The sequence below is a fragment of the Egretta garzetta genome, unplaced genomic scaffold (assembly GCF_000687185.1).
Source record: "Egretta garzetta isolate BGI_Z169 unplaced genomic scaffold, ASM68718v1 scaffold287, whole genome shotgun sequence".
In the NCBI taxonomy this organism is placed as follows: Eukaryota; Metazoa; Chordata; class Aves; order Pelecaniformes; family Ardeidae; genus Egretta; species Egretta garzetta.
This window is the reverse complement of record NW_009260435.1, coordinates 3,557,060-3,572,277: the sequence shown is the minus strand read 5'-3', so window position 1 is coordinate 3,572,277 and position 15,218 is coordinate 3,557,060. Positions and strand designations below refer to the sequence as shown.

The 15,218-nt window shown below is 42.6% G+C and overlaps 1 protein-coding gene across 1 annotated transcript in view; it reads left to right on the top strand.

Annotated features, from left to right (window-relative positions):
- The window catches only part of TMEM266 (transmembrane protein 266), a gene marked incomplete at its 3' end in the record, with an annotated part of 59,099 nt that overhangs the window by 38,509 nt on the left and 5,372 nt on the right, over positions 1-15,218 (top strand). The window contains exons 8-9 of the mRNA XM_035899516.1: positions 3,071-3,257; positions 14,985-15,035. Coding sequence (XP_035755409.1) covers positions 3,071-3,257; positions 14,985-15,035 — 238 coding nt within the window. The remainder of the gene's footprint in view (positions 1-3,070; positions 3,258-14,984; positions 15,036-15,218) is intronic.

Here is a 15,218-nt window from a genome sequence, read left to right as displayed (position 1 = left end):
GGAAGCGTTGCACAAGCCAAGATGTCAGGTCTAGGTTTCAGTTTCTGCTTGAATGTGACATTTGTGTGGTCTTCATAAGCAGGTGCTTCCTCTGCTGCTGCAGGCACAGGGCGTGTATTTCTGTCTTTCAAACGTAAGATGGCAGCAAAGCCCCTTCTCTTTTTGACATTACCAGTGGTAGTAGCTGTTCACCTGACTAACTGTGGAAATAATTTTCTCTGTGGATTCCAGTTTCTCATGCTGTCTGTGTGGTTGGGGTTCAATCAAGGTAGTAATTTTTCCCATATAAATAGGGAATAAAGAATTGTGTGGGCAAAGTGTAGTTGTCCAGCGTGGTGATCCCAGCAATGGTTGCAGACTGCTACTTGGTTCAGCATGGTAGGCCCAGTAGTTGATAGCATGTTGGCAGAGCTGTAGTAAACAATAAAATTTATGAACTCATCTGTTAAAAACTGGATGGTGACTGGACATGGAAATTTTAAAGATTGGCAGTAATCTGGATATTTGGAAGCTCTTGCTTTATCAATTGGAACATGTAAGTGGGCATCAGAAAGTCTGTCTCTTCCCCCATTTTTGCTATAGGTCCACTGTAGCAGGAAAGATCACCTAATGTGCTTTCTTTTTCACATCTGTAAAATGCAATGATTCCCTTCAAGCTTTTGATTGTTACAAGGTTCAGCCAATCTTTGTAAATACTTAAGCTGGTTAAATTGGGTGTGATACAGAAATACAATTGTTGAGTTGACTTTTTTGTAGTTTTATCTACTTGTGTTACAAAATACCTTTCAATTTTTTTCCTTCCTATGGAAAAAGAAATCATATCCTCCCTCTAGGCCAGGATTAAGCATTTTAGTGGCAATATTTCTTTTTCTGACACACAGGAATGTTTTTGAAGGATGAAATGTGAAATGTAGAAAACCAGTAATGATGTCTAATTCTTATTGCCTTTTAGTTTGAGTTAGGCAAACAGATATGGTTACGCCATTAATTTTTTTAAAAAAACTCCAGATTTTTTTTTTGCTTGTCATGTTTGAGTGCATTTCTTACTTTAAACCAAGCGAGTGTCTGAAAGAGTATCCCTCTCCCTTTAAATGAGAAATATAAGATATTTTGGGATTTCTTTAGTTTTTTTCAAGTCAAGGATAAAACCTGAAATTCTCTGTGTTGTAAAGTTGAAGTCTGGACAGTCCTTTCACAGCTGAATGACACATTCATACTGGCACCTCTGGTACAGCATGGGTGCCTTAAGCCTCAGGAAGCTTAGGGCTGGCTGGGAAAAGTTAGCACTAACAGTTTGCTACTTATTCCTACCTGATAGGTTAACACAAAACTCACCAGCTGGGATCTGCCATGGAGGCTTCATTGAAGGAATCAAGGAGCAAGGCTGTATTTTGACATTTGCTGATACTACCTGACTCCTCTGACTGCCACTGCTGGAGGGTCTTTGGTTAAGAGCAATCAGCATTTGATGCAGCCATCTGCCTGCAGCTGCCAGACCTCTGCCCATTGATTTCAAGACAGAGAAAATGCTGTGTGCTTTGTTAGATCCCTGTATTAGGTGGTTTGAATGTGATCTGGAAAGCTTAAGCTGCCCCTTTGCTCTCCAGATTTGAGGCTTGCAGTGTGCCTTGCAGTTATTTTAGTTCCTTCCCTTATGCTCTGGAAAGCAGATAGTGTCCAGATGTGGCAAACTGGACTCCCTTTTTCTTTCCTCTTATTTTTTTTCCTTCTAAAATCTGCAGAAACTCTGTCTTGTTTCCCCTCCAGTTGCTTACGCAGCTTGGAGGAACTGCTGGTGCTCTGCAGCGCGCCTGGGGTTTGCGCCGTGTCTGATGTGGACTGCAGTGGAACAAACTAGGTCTGCTGACAGATTCCAAAATCTGACAGCAAAGTAATTTGAGTCAGCATCTGAGAGGCAAGAGCCAGAACCAGATTCATTTAGCCTACATGCTGTTACACACCAGTTTTCAAGCACTGAGATGTTAATTCCATCTCTGTTGTAAATGTGGAGTGACGGGTGCAGTGTGGCTCGCTGTAGCATCATGCTTTCTGATGGCTTTTCAGGCCTTGAACTATGGGAGGCACAGCAAGCTAAATTTTAAATGCCTTAGCCTATTACTCGCCTCATTTGCTTTTCCCTCTCAGACTGTCTATAATTAGACCTGACTTGGTCACTGCTCTACTACTGATCTTAAAAAGAGTTTTAAAAAGAGAAACCCTCTGCCACACAGCCCTGTAGCTATGCTGGATGGCAGAGGGGAAGGACAGTGGGATCTTGTAGTGCCTATTTAAGGGTTTAAAGGGTCTCTGCAGCCTCTCCAGAAAAATAATTTTCCTTCTTGCATTGTGGAAGACCTATGGCTGTCAAACACAAGAGGAATGCGCTGTGTCCATCAGTCAGATTGTACCTGGTGGTTTCTGTCTTTTTGTCAGTGTCTGCTTTATAACACCAGCCACGAGGCAAATACCCCCCTGACTGCAAAAAGTCATTAACTGCCATGACTCATATATTTGAGGGGAGTGGCCAGAAAAATGGCAACCTTCCCCAGGGTTTTCTGCACACTGTTGAGTACAGAAGATTTTTAGCTGGAAGAGGATTGTGGTGTCCCTCCCCCTTGCCCAGTTAGTGGGGGAGGACCATTCTAGGTACTGCTTAGAGAACGTCCCTCCACGTAAATCCTCATTACAAAGTCTGGCAGATTAGGGATGATTGTCACAAACCTAAATCCTTAGATGCCTGTTAAAATGGTCTTCTATAAAGATAAAATTTGATTTGGCAGTTAGATCTGTTAAAAATTGTCCAAAATCACATCTTCAGGATGCAGACAAAATAGATAACCAGCTTGAGGCAGTCATTATTTTTAGATTATGTAAATGATGGTACAGCTCACATGGGCTCTGAGAGAGCATCAGCAACTTGGACTCGCATCCTGGCTCAATCATGTTGTATTTACTGTCACCAGTTTGTAGTGGTTTAGTGGTAAAATGAGTAATAGGTCCCCACATGTAGAATATAGACTTCTGGCCATGCTTACATGACATCAGTATGTGGTGGTGTTTTTTCCTCTAGTTTGAAATCAGGCAGCTGAGGGCCCACCTTGCTCAGCAGGATTTGGATCTGGCTGCAGAGAGAGAGGCTGCACTGCAGGTCCCACATGTACTGAACAAACAGAGCAGCAACAGGTACAAGGTGGTAGCAACTGAAGATTCGGATGATGAAGCCACTGAGAACATCACTGAGCTGCGACCTCCACGAGGTGAGTGCTGCCTTCATGCTGCTACCCACTGGTACAGCTGGTCCCTTACGTGGAGTTATGGAACCCGCAAAACACTTTCACTCTAACAGTGAATTGATTACTTTCCCTGGAGACTGCATTTTGCCATTTTTGCAAAGAGGCTGCATCTGCTTCAAAGTGGCAAGAGCTGTTATATTTGCAAACAGTTTCTGAACAGAGCCAATAAAGTGACTCAGGAAGAAAATTACTATGATGTACTTTCCCAGTGTCCTCATGATTGTATCCATCAAACACTAAAGATGCATCAGCCAAATCAGAATTGGCAAAATGATAATCACTCAGAGGTAGAAGCAGGGAAATTGAGAAGAACATCGAAAAATGGTTTCAGTCTTTGGCCACTTGCATTTCTGTGGTTTATAGAGGACCCATGCATCAGCTATGAAGCTTGCCTTGCCTAGAGGCTGTGTCTTCACCAGGTTGCTTAAAACTGCCAATGCTGGACAGTCCAGCTGTGCTTGGACAGGGCAGCTCTGGTGCCAGAAAGGGAGTGATGCAATGTATAAGTAGTTCCTGCTCAGATGTCGTAAGTGCCATGTGACTATGATGAAGAGCAGTCTGTCATCTGTGAGCTGTCTGTTGGGCAGGTGTGTGGTTCAGGGAAATATTAACAGTTATATTTACTGGCATCCATTTTTATCACACAAGTGCTGGACTAGAAGTATGTTTGGAAAAGACATAGTTCTTTTTCCTGTGATCCCCCAACCCTCACAATGGAGTGCAGAATGTGTCCTGATCTCAGTAACATTTAACATAACATTCCAGAGGAAGCAATGCTTTCTACGTTAGAGATATGTTAGTCTTCCTTGGACATCTTAGCATGAGTATTTTAGTAGATGAGCAATATGTGAATATTTCTGAATTAGAGGTTTGCATGGTATTTTTATTTTGGTCAAACTCCTTAGGATTCAAGGCCCAGAAGTACTTTAATCAAAAGTTTTAAAAGAAAAAGCTCACCAGACATTTTCAGATGATAATCCTTTCCGTTCTCTACACAGTAATGAAAGGATGTAGAAATTGTGTTTGTTTTTTCCTCTTTATAATATCTAAGAGCTAACCACAATTCAGACATTAATTATTCCTGATTTGAAATTGTATTTAAAAGCAGGCAGTTGAGCAGACTTCCCCCTAAAATGCATTTCCCCCTTTTTGGTAGGATTTCAGAGGTTTCCCCAGTGGATATGCTATAATTTATGCATGTGTTCCTTGAGGGTTACATTTGGAACTGAAGAGTGTTGTGCACATTATGAGGAGGTTTGTTGAAATTTTAGTGCTGTGGAGATTCATCTAAAAATTTTTCAGTCCAAGGTATTCGTTCCATCATCCAGGTTAACACAAGTACTCATTATTTGTTTCTCCCTGTAAAATGCTGGCCACACATGCAACAAAGTAGTCACACAGTCTTCAGGGTTGATTTCTACATTCAGTTAGGTTATGTGATTAGAGAAATTCATGTTTTTCACTGAAAAAAGACATTCAGCAAATAAGAAAACATGCATTGCTTTACATATTGGGTAAGGTGCAGTTATGTTATTTTTAAACATTCATACTGAGTATACAGAGTTAGTTTCTGATTCCCAGAAGTAATCTAAAAATACAGGAAGAAATATTTTTTTGTGCATTGTATCATGTATTACATACAAAGCCCTTGTAGATGCATTATTTTGAGCGCTTGTCCTTAGAACCTAAATTTGGGTGAGTCCATTTAAACAATTGTCCTGTATGTTGAATGAGGCAGGAGTTGGACAGAAAAATTTCCTTTGGTCTTACAGCAAGGGACACCCGTCCATGACAGTCTACCATCATGGTGGACTACCGACAAAGGGACCAAGTTAAGATTGCATGAGGAACCACATGCCCAGCAATAGCATTCAGTGCTTTAGTTCACAATCCAGGTAACAGTCAACTGAGGCAGAGGATTTTGCATGTAATTTCCTGGATTATTTTGCAAAGGAAAGAAGTAGTAAGTTACCAAGGCTGTGAATCCTGCACTAGCAATGTTGGCTTAGAGATAGCTTCTGTGTAAGCTACAGGACTTCAAAACCTCAGCTAACAGCTTGAGAAGGCAGTTACCTCTGGGGAACAAAGATCATGAGCCAGCCCTGCCTGATCTTTCTCCCTCCCCACCTCAACTAGGTCTTCTCCACCTCTCCCAGCACCAACTTGCACTCCCAGTAATATGCTGGCTGTTGCTACAGCAGCTTTCGCCATTATCACTTTGACACACTGCCAGCATTTTCTTCATCTACACCATGGCCTTTCTGACCAATACACATGTCAGCAAAATCTGAATGTGGTAGGTCAGATGGAAGAAGAGCATGTCTTCAGCTGAAGGTGCCTCCATTTGCACAGGGATACATCTGGTTGGTGTAGGATCTCCCTACCTGCTCAGGCACGTGAAATACTCCTGAGACCTGGCTCTGTGGAGCACAGACGACTAAGATGTTTCCTGTAGGTCATTTCTGTATCCTCCCGCTCCTCATATGCTGTGGTTAGACTGGCTGTGCTATCTTCAGGGCTTTCTACATCACTTGCTCTGCCGGGAAGGGTAAACCACCAGTGTTTTAAATCCTGACTTTTGGGTCAAGGGTTATGTTTTGCAAGTTGCCCTATGTCAGACTGCATTAGGAATTGTTTTGCATCCATTTTCTCTAAGCTGTGTTTTTCCTCCTTAAAGATTCCAGAGTGATGACTGCAGTTAATCATTCTGTGTGCCACATGGCATTTGTGAGCTTTGAAAAATATCTGCAGTTGCCTATTGCACTGACTAGTTGGAGGAGAAATGAGGGACCAAGTTGCTAACACTGTTAAGAGAAAAGCTACAGCTCCAAGCCACAATTCATCTGTTAGGCAAAACAGGCTCTGATGTGCTCTTCTCTTACGCTCTGGCAGAACATTAGCCCTACATATAACACCTGAGTGTAGGGTGTGGCATGGAATGCATGTGTTTGTGCCAAACTTGACTTTGTCAGCCTTCAAAAAAATCACTGTCTTCGGAGAGCCCTGAATTCTGCCAAACCAGCAAGCTTGAGTTGGCTAGAGAACATACTGCATGAGAAACCGGTATATTCCATCTCAAGCTAATCTCATTTCCCCCATCTATATTGAACAATGGAAACATTCAGTGCAGAATACTTTACCACAAAGGGGTTATGGAATAAAAAAGCATTCAGACTCATTTCCCTACCTGGGAGTTTTATGGGATAGTGCATAAGTTAAAGCTCCTCAGGGGCAGCTGTAGCTTGTATTCTGGTATTTACACTGGATTTTGTGCAACCATTTACTATAGTGTTCAGTAAAGTCAGTCAGGTAACCCCAGCATCACATGGTACATGCGGCACCTCAGGGAATTTGTGTAGAGACACACAGTGGCCTGCACCAGGAAAGTACCGTTATGTGCTGGATGATTTGGTAGCTTTCAGTATGTGTTTTCACCCAGCTTTTCTTTCTGCAGACCTCTCTCTCTTTTTATTTGAAGTGCCTTAATTGCTGGTATGAGACTGGGAGAGGCAGGAGCTCTAGTCAGATGGTCAACAGGCTCTGAAAGTGTCCCGTAACTCCACAGCTAATATCTCATGCCTCTTCTTGAAGGACCACTTCTTGAGACAGTGTGGCCATAAGCTGTTTGTAGCCTGGTCAGTCCTGTGCTAATCTCTGAATAATGAGCAGGTTGCTGCCTCACATGCTTCTGTCTCCCCAGAGTAGTTCACCAAGAGACCTCCTAAAATAGTAGGAATAACTCTCTGGAAAATGTATGGATATATGGTATTTTCTAATTAATTTGGCTAAGAAATAGGATTTTTGCCTTTAACTGGCTTTGAAGGGAGGCTTTATTTGTCTAGCCAAATAACTGATCTCCAGAGCAGACAAACATGAAGGCCACAACACAGGCTTCAGCATGCAAGTCCAGGGGTGCCATTATCAACACCAGGAAAGATGATGGACTCAAGAGAAGGGCAGGACTCTAGGAGCTATAAACCCAGGGTAAAGCTGTGACATTTGCTGCACTGCAAGCACTTAGCTTCTCTGCCTCAGTTTGTAAAGAGCTTAGGGTGAAAGCTGTTGCATGTGAATGCGTGGCAGGATCGCTAATGACTTTCAGGACCATTGTGGTCAGCCTTTCTCTCAGAGCAAGGGAAATATCCTAAGTGATGTCATCCCCTTTATTCTTCCCAGAGATGGTCACCGTTTGACATAATGGCAAATATTATCCTATCTGTTCATCTCTCAATCGTAAAGGAAGGTTTTTCTCTTGCTGAATTCTTACTTCGTACAGTCTGTAACTGGTCATGGTCAGAATAACATCTAATGTTTTCTGCTCCTGCACAAATCATTTTTAGCGTTTGGTATACAAAGTTCCAGGCTTCAGGGCATGCCAGGTTCACAGTGCCCCATATAGCCATTAATACTTCCTTCCAAAATTTATTATTCTTTAATCTCTCCCATAATATATGAATTACAGTCCCTAGTGGAAATTCCTCATTTTCCTGCATATATCATTTCAGTTTTTGAAATTCTACAGTACTGCCATAGTTTAAGATTAATATGCCACCCTTCTATTTCTTTGAGCAAGAACCGGATCTTAGCATTGCAGAAAGCTTATTTTAACTATTCTGAGTCAAATTTCCATTTTTGTGGGGTTAGCAGTAAGTCTTTTGCTTTGGGGGACTGCTGCAATTTATGATCATGCTTGGAGAAAAGTAAAGCTTGCTCTCCCCATAGGTACCCACTGTTTTGTAAGTGAAGAAAGTAGGATATTGGGAGGGGAACATGAAAAATGCTGGAGCTTGAGAGAGCTTCCCTTAAGATTATTCATAAGCTGTCTGAGAAGGCAAAGCAGGGCACTGGAAAGGATTTTGTCAGTTGTTCTTTGCAAGGCGGTCTGAGCTGATGGAACACTTTTAAACTCTAAGCCAGTTCCTTTGGTGATCATCTGTTAGTGCTTTAAGAGAGCCCTGTTACTTGCATAACAATAGATAAAAAATAGTTTATGGTTATTTTCAAATGTTGAAATGTATGTACTTTGAAGCCTACTCCTGGAAATGGTTATATCTTAAGCGCACTCCGCTTCCTGGTTAAATTCCATGTATCCATGCATGGGAGAGTGAGGATTTGGCTTTTCTGTAGGTGCCTCTTTCAGGCGTTGTGGTTTTCTGTGCACTGATCATCCAGGCAGGAATCAAAGGAATTAAACCTTAAGCAACGCTTACATAAATGTGTGTGTAGTTAATGAAGTTAGGCTCTTGAATTTCATATTCACCAAATGGTTGGGGTAGAAACTTTTCACTTCCAGAAGCGGTGAGCGTACAGTCACGTGAGTGAGGTTGAAGTTGTCTCCCATCATTAATGTGCAGAGGTGCAAAGACATTGCTGACAGGTAAAGGAACACAGAACTGGAATATTTTCCACTGTCCAAGCGTGCAGCCCCTTTCATAATAACCCTTTTCATAAACAGATCGTGCTCCATGTGACAGCAGTGATGTATTTTGCCCTCTGCCACCATTATAACACTGTTCCAGCATCTCACTTTTCTAAATGATTAGAAATATTTTCCTAATTCCCAGTCTACATTTATTCATTGCCAGTTTATAACAATTTGTTCTTGAAGCTTTTTGCTTAAATTATTCTTCTCTTTCCCTGGTGTTTACCCAGCAAATTATTGTTTTGTTGGTAGCCATATTCTTTCTCAACCTTTGTTTTTTTAGACTCAACAAATGTGTTGATTTTGCAGAGACAGACCCAAGTTCTCTGTGTTTGCTTCAGGCTGACTCTACTCAAAGCCACCAGCCATGCTGACACACAGATGTCTTGCATCTCAGCCATGCTCAACTCGGCGCACAGTGCTCTTGCAGCATGATCTGCTAGAGCAAGGGCCAAAGCCACCCAACTTGTTCTCAGTTAAGGATTTTGGTTTTCTGTCCCAGTTTTTCTGTTCCAGCAGTATCTGCTGATAATGGAGCCTGTTCCATATCCCAGGATTTCCTTCTACACAACAATTTCCATCTCAGGTTGATTTCTTACTTAGAACAAGGCTGGATCTGTTGTTCTGTTTTCTGTGCAAGCTAACTTTGACAGTTCCTCTCAAGGTGGATTATTCACAGGCTCAGGCATCCATCCAACCTCTGCAGGGACCAGATATCTGTGTGAATGCAACACTCATGTGAGTACTGCAGCTTGCACTAATGTGGCAATATGCCTTCATTCAAAAACCAGGCGAAGTCTCCTGGGAAGTGCCAGCTGGCTGTTTGTGTTTCGTCTTGGCCCAAACTTTCCATGTTGCTAGAGGGAGAAGGAGAGAGACCACCTAGGGCCAGCAAAGCAAAGGGGAAAAAACTTTGCTCAGGTTTGCACAAGACCAGAAAAGTGAACTAGACTAGTACAGCACACCCTAGGGAGTAAGCATATGCCTTAAGAAATGAATTTACAAGTGAGCAGTGAGCTATGGCTGAGAATTTGGTGAAGTTCAGATGGCCAAGGTCAGACAGAACTGGGATGCCAGAGATTGCATAGAAATCTCCAGGGGCAAACTCCCTGGGAAGGTTACAGCTTCATTAGAGAATCTTCCCCTGTGGATTGCCAGTCTGCTCTCAGAAACACCTATAGATGTCCCTTTTTAGGTAGATTCTGTCTTCCTTTCTTACTGCCCTCCAGTGTCATACTAAAGCTTTGTTCTTTCCATGCAAAGTCAGGTTGTGGCAGAGTTATTGGCTAGTGTCAGAGCAGCTTAGCTGTCATCACTGTTCTCACTTCTAGAAGCATTTGAGGGCAATAACTTGATCTTGTAACTTGTGCCTTGAAAACCCTCCCTGCTCAGTGTATCTTTACAAGGGGGTTTTATTGCAAAGTGTATTATATCCTACCTTTCTTTCCCAAATGCTTCTAATTGGTACTTTAAGGAGAAGACACCACTGTCAGATAATAGCAGTGATGGAAATGAAAGATCTGCTTCTTTAGAAACTTCCTAGTAAAGACTGCTTTCTGCAGGAACATTGGGATAAGACATTACTCTACTCTAAGGACTCACATCCTCAGTGGGAGGCTACACAGCAGGAAAAATAACCTTCCAGTTCAGAAAATTCAGGTTTTGTACAGTTAATGGCAATAAAAATAGGAAGTGAAAGACTTTAATGATGAAATATTACAAAAGAAATCCCTTTTTAAGGCCTCTTATCTAAAAGATGTGCAAATGTTATTTATTGTATGCAGGGGTTTTGCAGACTCATTCGCTGAAGTCATTGATGAAACAATTAAAGGCCACCATTGAGGGATTATAGAACTAAAAGAGAGATCTGCATTGGGTGGAATGTCATGTATGTGTTTTACCAAATTTATTAGGTTTTTATAGGGCCAGGAGAGAGAGATCACTATGTTGTCTCTTGGGTCAGATGAGATTATATGGGACTGTACTCTAAATAGTTTATTACTCCCTGAATCATTTTAGCGTGTGTTCTGAATCTTGCAGATAGAGAATGGGCAGATAATTTGAAAACCTTCATCAGACAAAATCCAGTAGCTGTCAGACAGATCCTGACCAAGAACCACACACTTTTTCAATAACAGAGATTGGGGTAGCAGGCTAAGGGATGAGACTTATTTCCCCTTCTTGATTTGACTTTACTGCACTCGCAGGCTTGCAGAAGTGGTTGGTTACAGTGTCAGGGGAGGCTGTTTCGGTTTTATGAGCAACCTTCCAAACCAGACATTCCCTGCTGTCTAGTGAAAAGTCCCGATCCTGTTGGAGTCAGCCCTGCTGTCTAGTTGTGGTCCCACATTGCTCTGCTGCCTCACCTCTTACTTGCTGTCCTTCACTGGTAGGTGAAGCAAGTTCCAGGTGTCTCATTTTGTCAAGCTATTTTGGCAGTCATTCACACCCCACACTGCTTAGGCAAGTAATGCTTATGGACCACAGAGGAGAGCCTGTTTCTGCTCATTCCTTCTCTCAGCTGAATTCCTCCACAGCACTGCTGTGTACCTTACTGCTTCCCAGTGCTCTTGCTTTCCAGGGAAGATTGTAGAACCATCCTTGTTTGCTGCAGGTTGGGATGGGTTTTCAGGTGGGGAAGGTCTGCCTCACTCTTCCCATTCTACCTTCTCAGCTCACAACTATTGGATCTTAATCACCAGATTTGTCACCAGATTTCCTGGGGATAAAGACTCTCATTCATTACATGTAGACATGGCACTTAGGGGGAGGTGCTTTAGTGGTGGACTTGGCAGTGTTAGGTTTACGGTTGGGCTCAATGATCTCAAAGGTCTTTTCCAACCCAAATGATTCTGTTGATTCCTCCTGGTGCATCTAGGAAGAGGATCCCAATTGCCATCCACAGACATTTTCCTAAGGTTGCCATTTCCAGGGGAAATAAGAGGGAGACGCTTTTCCTTCCTGCTTACTGCCAGTTCCTTAATTTACTATAAATGGCATTTGGGCATTGCTATGGCTAAAGACTTTTAAATGGAAAGTTTCTCTTCTGGAAAAGGAAGTGCAGGTAACATTGCTGTGTATTTGAAGAGATGGGTTTATGTCTAGGAAAGGAGGAAAACTAAAAGTCTTCTGGATCCTGAAAATTCCAAGGTGCTGGAAATAACAAACTATTTCTTAAGACAACTCCCTTTCTGGAGCTGAAACTAAAATACACTGACAGCAGAAAAACACTATGTAGATTTTAAATAATAGAAGCGATCTGCTTCTTCTTCTATAGGCTGGTCTCCCCTACTTACTCGTACGAGCTGTACGAGCAGCTGCTGATGTGGTTGTACTCCTGATCCCGCCTGACTGCACGAACTGAGCAGTGGGGACTTCGTCTCGTTGCCAGCCACCATAAAGTACTCAAGCAGTCCCCATATGTCCTCTACGTAGCTGTCCGATCAGCTGCTGATGTGGTTGTACTCCTGATCCCGCCTGACTGCACGAACTGAGCAGTGGGGACTTCGTCTCGTTGCCAGCCACCATAAAGTACTCAAGCAGTGTTCCATAGTGTTGTGCACTACTGTAGTTTTTATTTGTGTATACATTTTATATGCACGAAGAGTTGCTTTCAGTTGTATATTTGTGGCATTTTTTTAAACTCCTTGCTTTCAGCAATGTAGAATATCATGAGAGATAACTGGAATTGTTTATAGCCTTTTATGTCCAAAGCAGCTGAGACTCCCATATGACTAAGACAAGTTTGTTAATTGTCGGTTTGCTTTAATGTAATCTGTGAGAAACTTAATCTGTTGTTGAAATATTTATTCTGCTGCTGTTAGTCCATTACTCTTTATTGGTTTTTATTCATAAGAAACTATTAAGGGTAAATATGTATATGTGTTTTGTATTTTACCTGCACATGTGTATGTATTTATACATGTATATTTTATTTATAGATAGATAAGCAATGAGAAACAATGACATTAGTAAGGCCATCACATAATAACATGGAAGTAGGCAGCGAGGCAGCTCTCCCGATCTTGTGTGCCGGTGGTCACACACACAGAGCCAGGACAATCTGGGATTCTCCTCACAGCTCAAAGGCATCTGAGCAACATTACAGGACTTCCTGTTCAGGTGTTTGGCATTGGCCTTTGCTGATATAAAGAGTGGTCTGTATCTATTCACTAAATTGGTTTGAAGCAACTGCTGGGTTTGAAAATAGTGCCCTGGTGCATTCTGTTAGTTGATAGACAGATGGCCAGGGCAGTAAATGTATGCCAATCCTAAGGAAGACTTGATCTGAGCATTGCCATAAGACATGAAAAGCAGATTAATAACTTTCCAAGTTGTTTTCTGTCTTCAGTGCAAAGTATCTTGGCGTTTGGGGCTGACTTTAATGAGAGCCAAAGGAAACGAGGGTGCCCCGGTCCCCGATTCGTTGCAGAGTGTGGCTGTGTGCTTGTGCCAGGTGATGAGGAGGGGTGGCTCCCACGTGCAGAACGTGCCCTCCTCCAGGCCAAACTGTAGTGCTGTTCTCATTTCTCTGCTTAGATTTAGCCTCTGTGTTAAATACGATGAAAGTTTATTCCCAGAAATACAGCTATGCAGGTGTTTTCTGACTGTAGCTGAAGGTTCCATGCCTGAACAAGAACCTGTATCTATACGGGCTGGCAGGTTTGGTGGCATTTAGGGTATAAATGATGCATGATTGAAATGAAGTGTATTTTAGTAGCAGATAGCTGAAAAGCCTTGCAATGTACTCCTAATTCAGCGGCATTGCCTTGAGCTGCTCCGAGGCCTCTGTTTTAAACTCAGACATTAGCACAAAGCACACCTCTGACTGCAGGCATTTAAAGATCAACAAGGGCCAAAAAAGCTTTTAAGATCCAATGAAACCAGGAAAACCACCATGTTGCCTTTCAGTGTCAGGTTAGATTGCCTTCTTATGACTGCAGCTATTTCAGGTACAGAGTGCTTAGTGGTTTGGGTCTTGTTGTGTGGAGAAAGTGTTCCCCAGAAAACATCTGTTTCTTTCACCTGCAAACCGCAATGTGCTGTGAAAAGGCAGGACTGTAGCCACAGAGACCCAGGGGGATGAAGGAAATCTGGCTCAAAGGGATGAGCGTGGTTTTCTGAAACATGGTATCAAAAAGAGCACTTAAAAGGAGAGAATGCTTTTAGAGTGCAGGATGCACTGCAAATTGGGCAGGTCAGGTTGCTTGTGAGCTTGAAATCCTTCCTGGATTGCTGATACTGTTTTCTTAGCAGCAGTGTTTGCATTCTGCTCAGAACTGCGACAAGAAGAGTTTGTTGTTTTCTTTTTCAGCAACTGCAAAACGTTCTGTGAGGTAACAGGAAATCCCGCTGTCACCTGCAGCATCTGAAGTCTGTATATGCAGCACAGCTGCTGCTTTCCCTTTTGTGGTCACGTCTTCATTCTTACCTTACCGTTACTGACGTTCAGGTGTAGCGCTCACGTATGCACTGCAAGGGGAGCGCTACACCATTGACTTGTAAAAACCTTCATAGTGTATTTTGAGCCAACAGAGAATGTAATGTTAATATTATGCTATATATTACACCTGTCTATGTAATATACAACAAAGTAACTCTCCTTATTCATTTGGAATGAAAAAGACATTATTTTACAAGTAGGGATTTAGACATTAAAACATCGTGGATTTACAAGTGCTAGAGAGCTGCCTTGCCTGGCTCCCTTTTCATTTCCAACAGCAACGCTTGTGCTGAGCTGGAGAGGCATTCCCACTTGTTTTGGTAAACTCGTTGTGTGGCTTTTATTGGCCACATCATCCAAGGTAGAACAGGGGAAGTTCTAGCCATCCTTCTGGAAACATGCTGGGTATTGTTTCCTCTTTTTTAAGTCAACTGCATCTCGCAGGAACAACTTAACACAAGAAGGGACGAGAGAGTGCAGAAACGCAGGGAAAGCCACTCAGGAGCAATGGCTCTGTCACTGCTGCTCAGCACGGCCACGGCATAGGCCTCAGGAGGGGGTTGCAAATGGGAATGAGGAGCAGCGTTGGGCCACGTGAAAAAAAAAAAAATTGAAAGAAGACAGAAGTATCCCTATAGGAGAGATCAAACCTGCCCACCCAGCGCAGCTGCTGGAGAACTCCTGGGCAGAATAAGGGGATGGCTGCAGGTTGGTAGGGAGCGGGGTGCTTGGGCTCACAGTGCAGAGGAGAGCCTTTCCCAGGGTGGAATTTCAACTATTTAATCGCATAAATGGTCTTCTAATGGCTGCCTCTTTGTTCTTTCAGAGGATGACATGAATAATTACATCAGTCGATACCGCAACGAGCCTAGCAGTGGTAAGTTTTGCTTGAAAATATAAATGTGAACTGCATTTCTGCATTGCACTGTGCTGTAAAGCAGGTGAGACTGAACAGTGATGTGGGTCCTTCCTGGAAATGAAACCCACCACGGCATCTCTTGGTTTGCTCCATGGAAGTTTGTACCAAAATAGTAATTCTCTAAAGGTTGCAGGGCTCCAG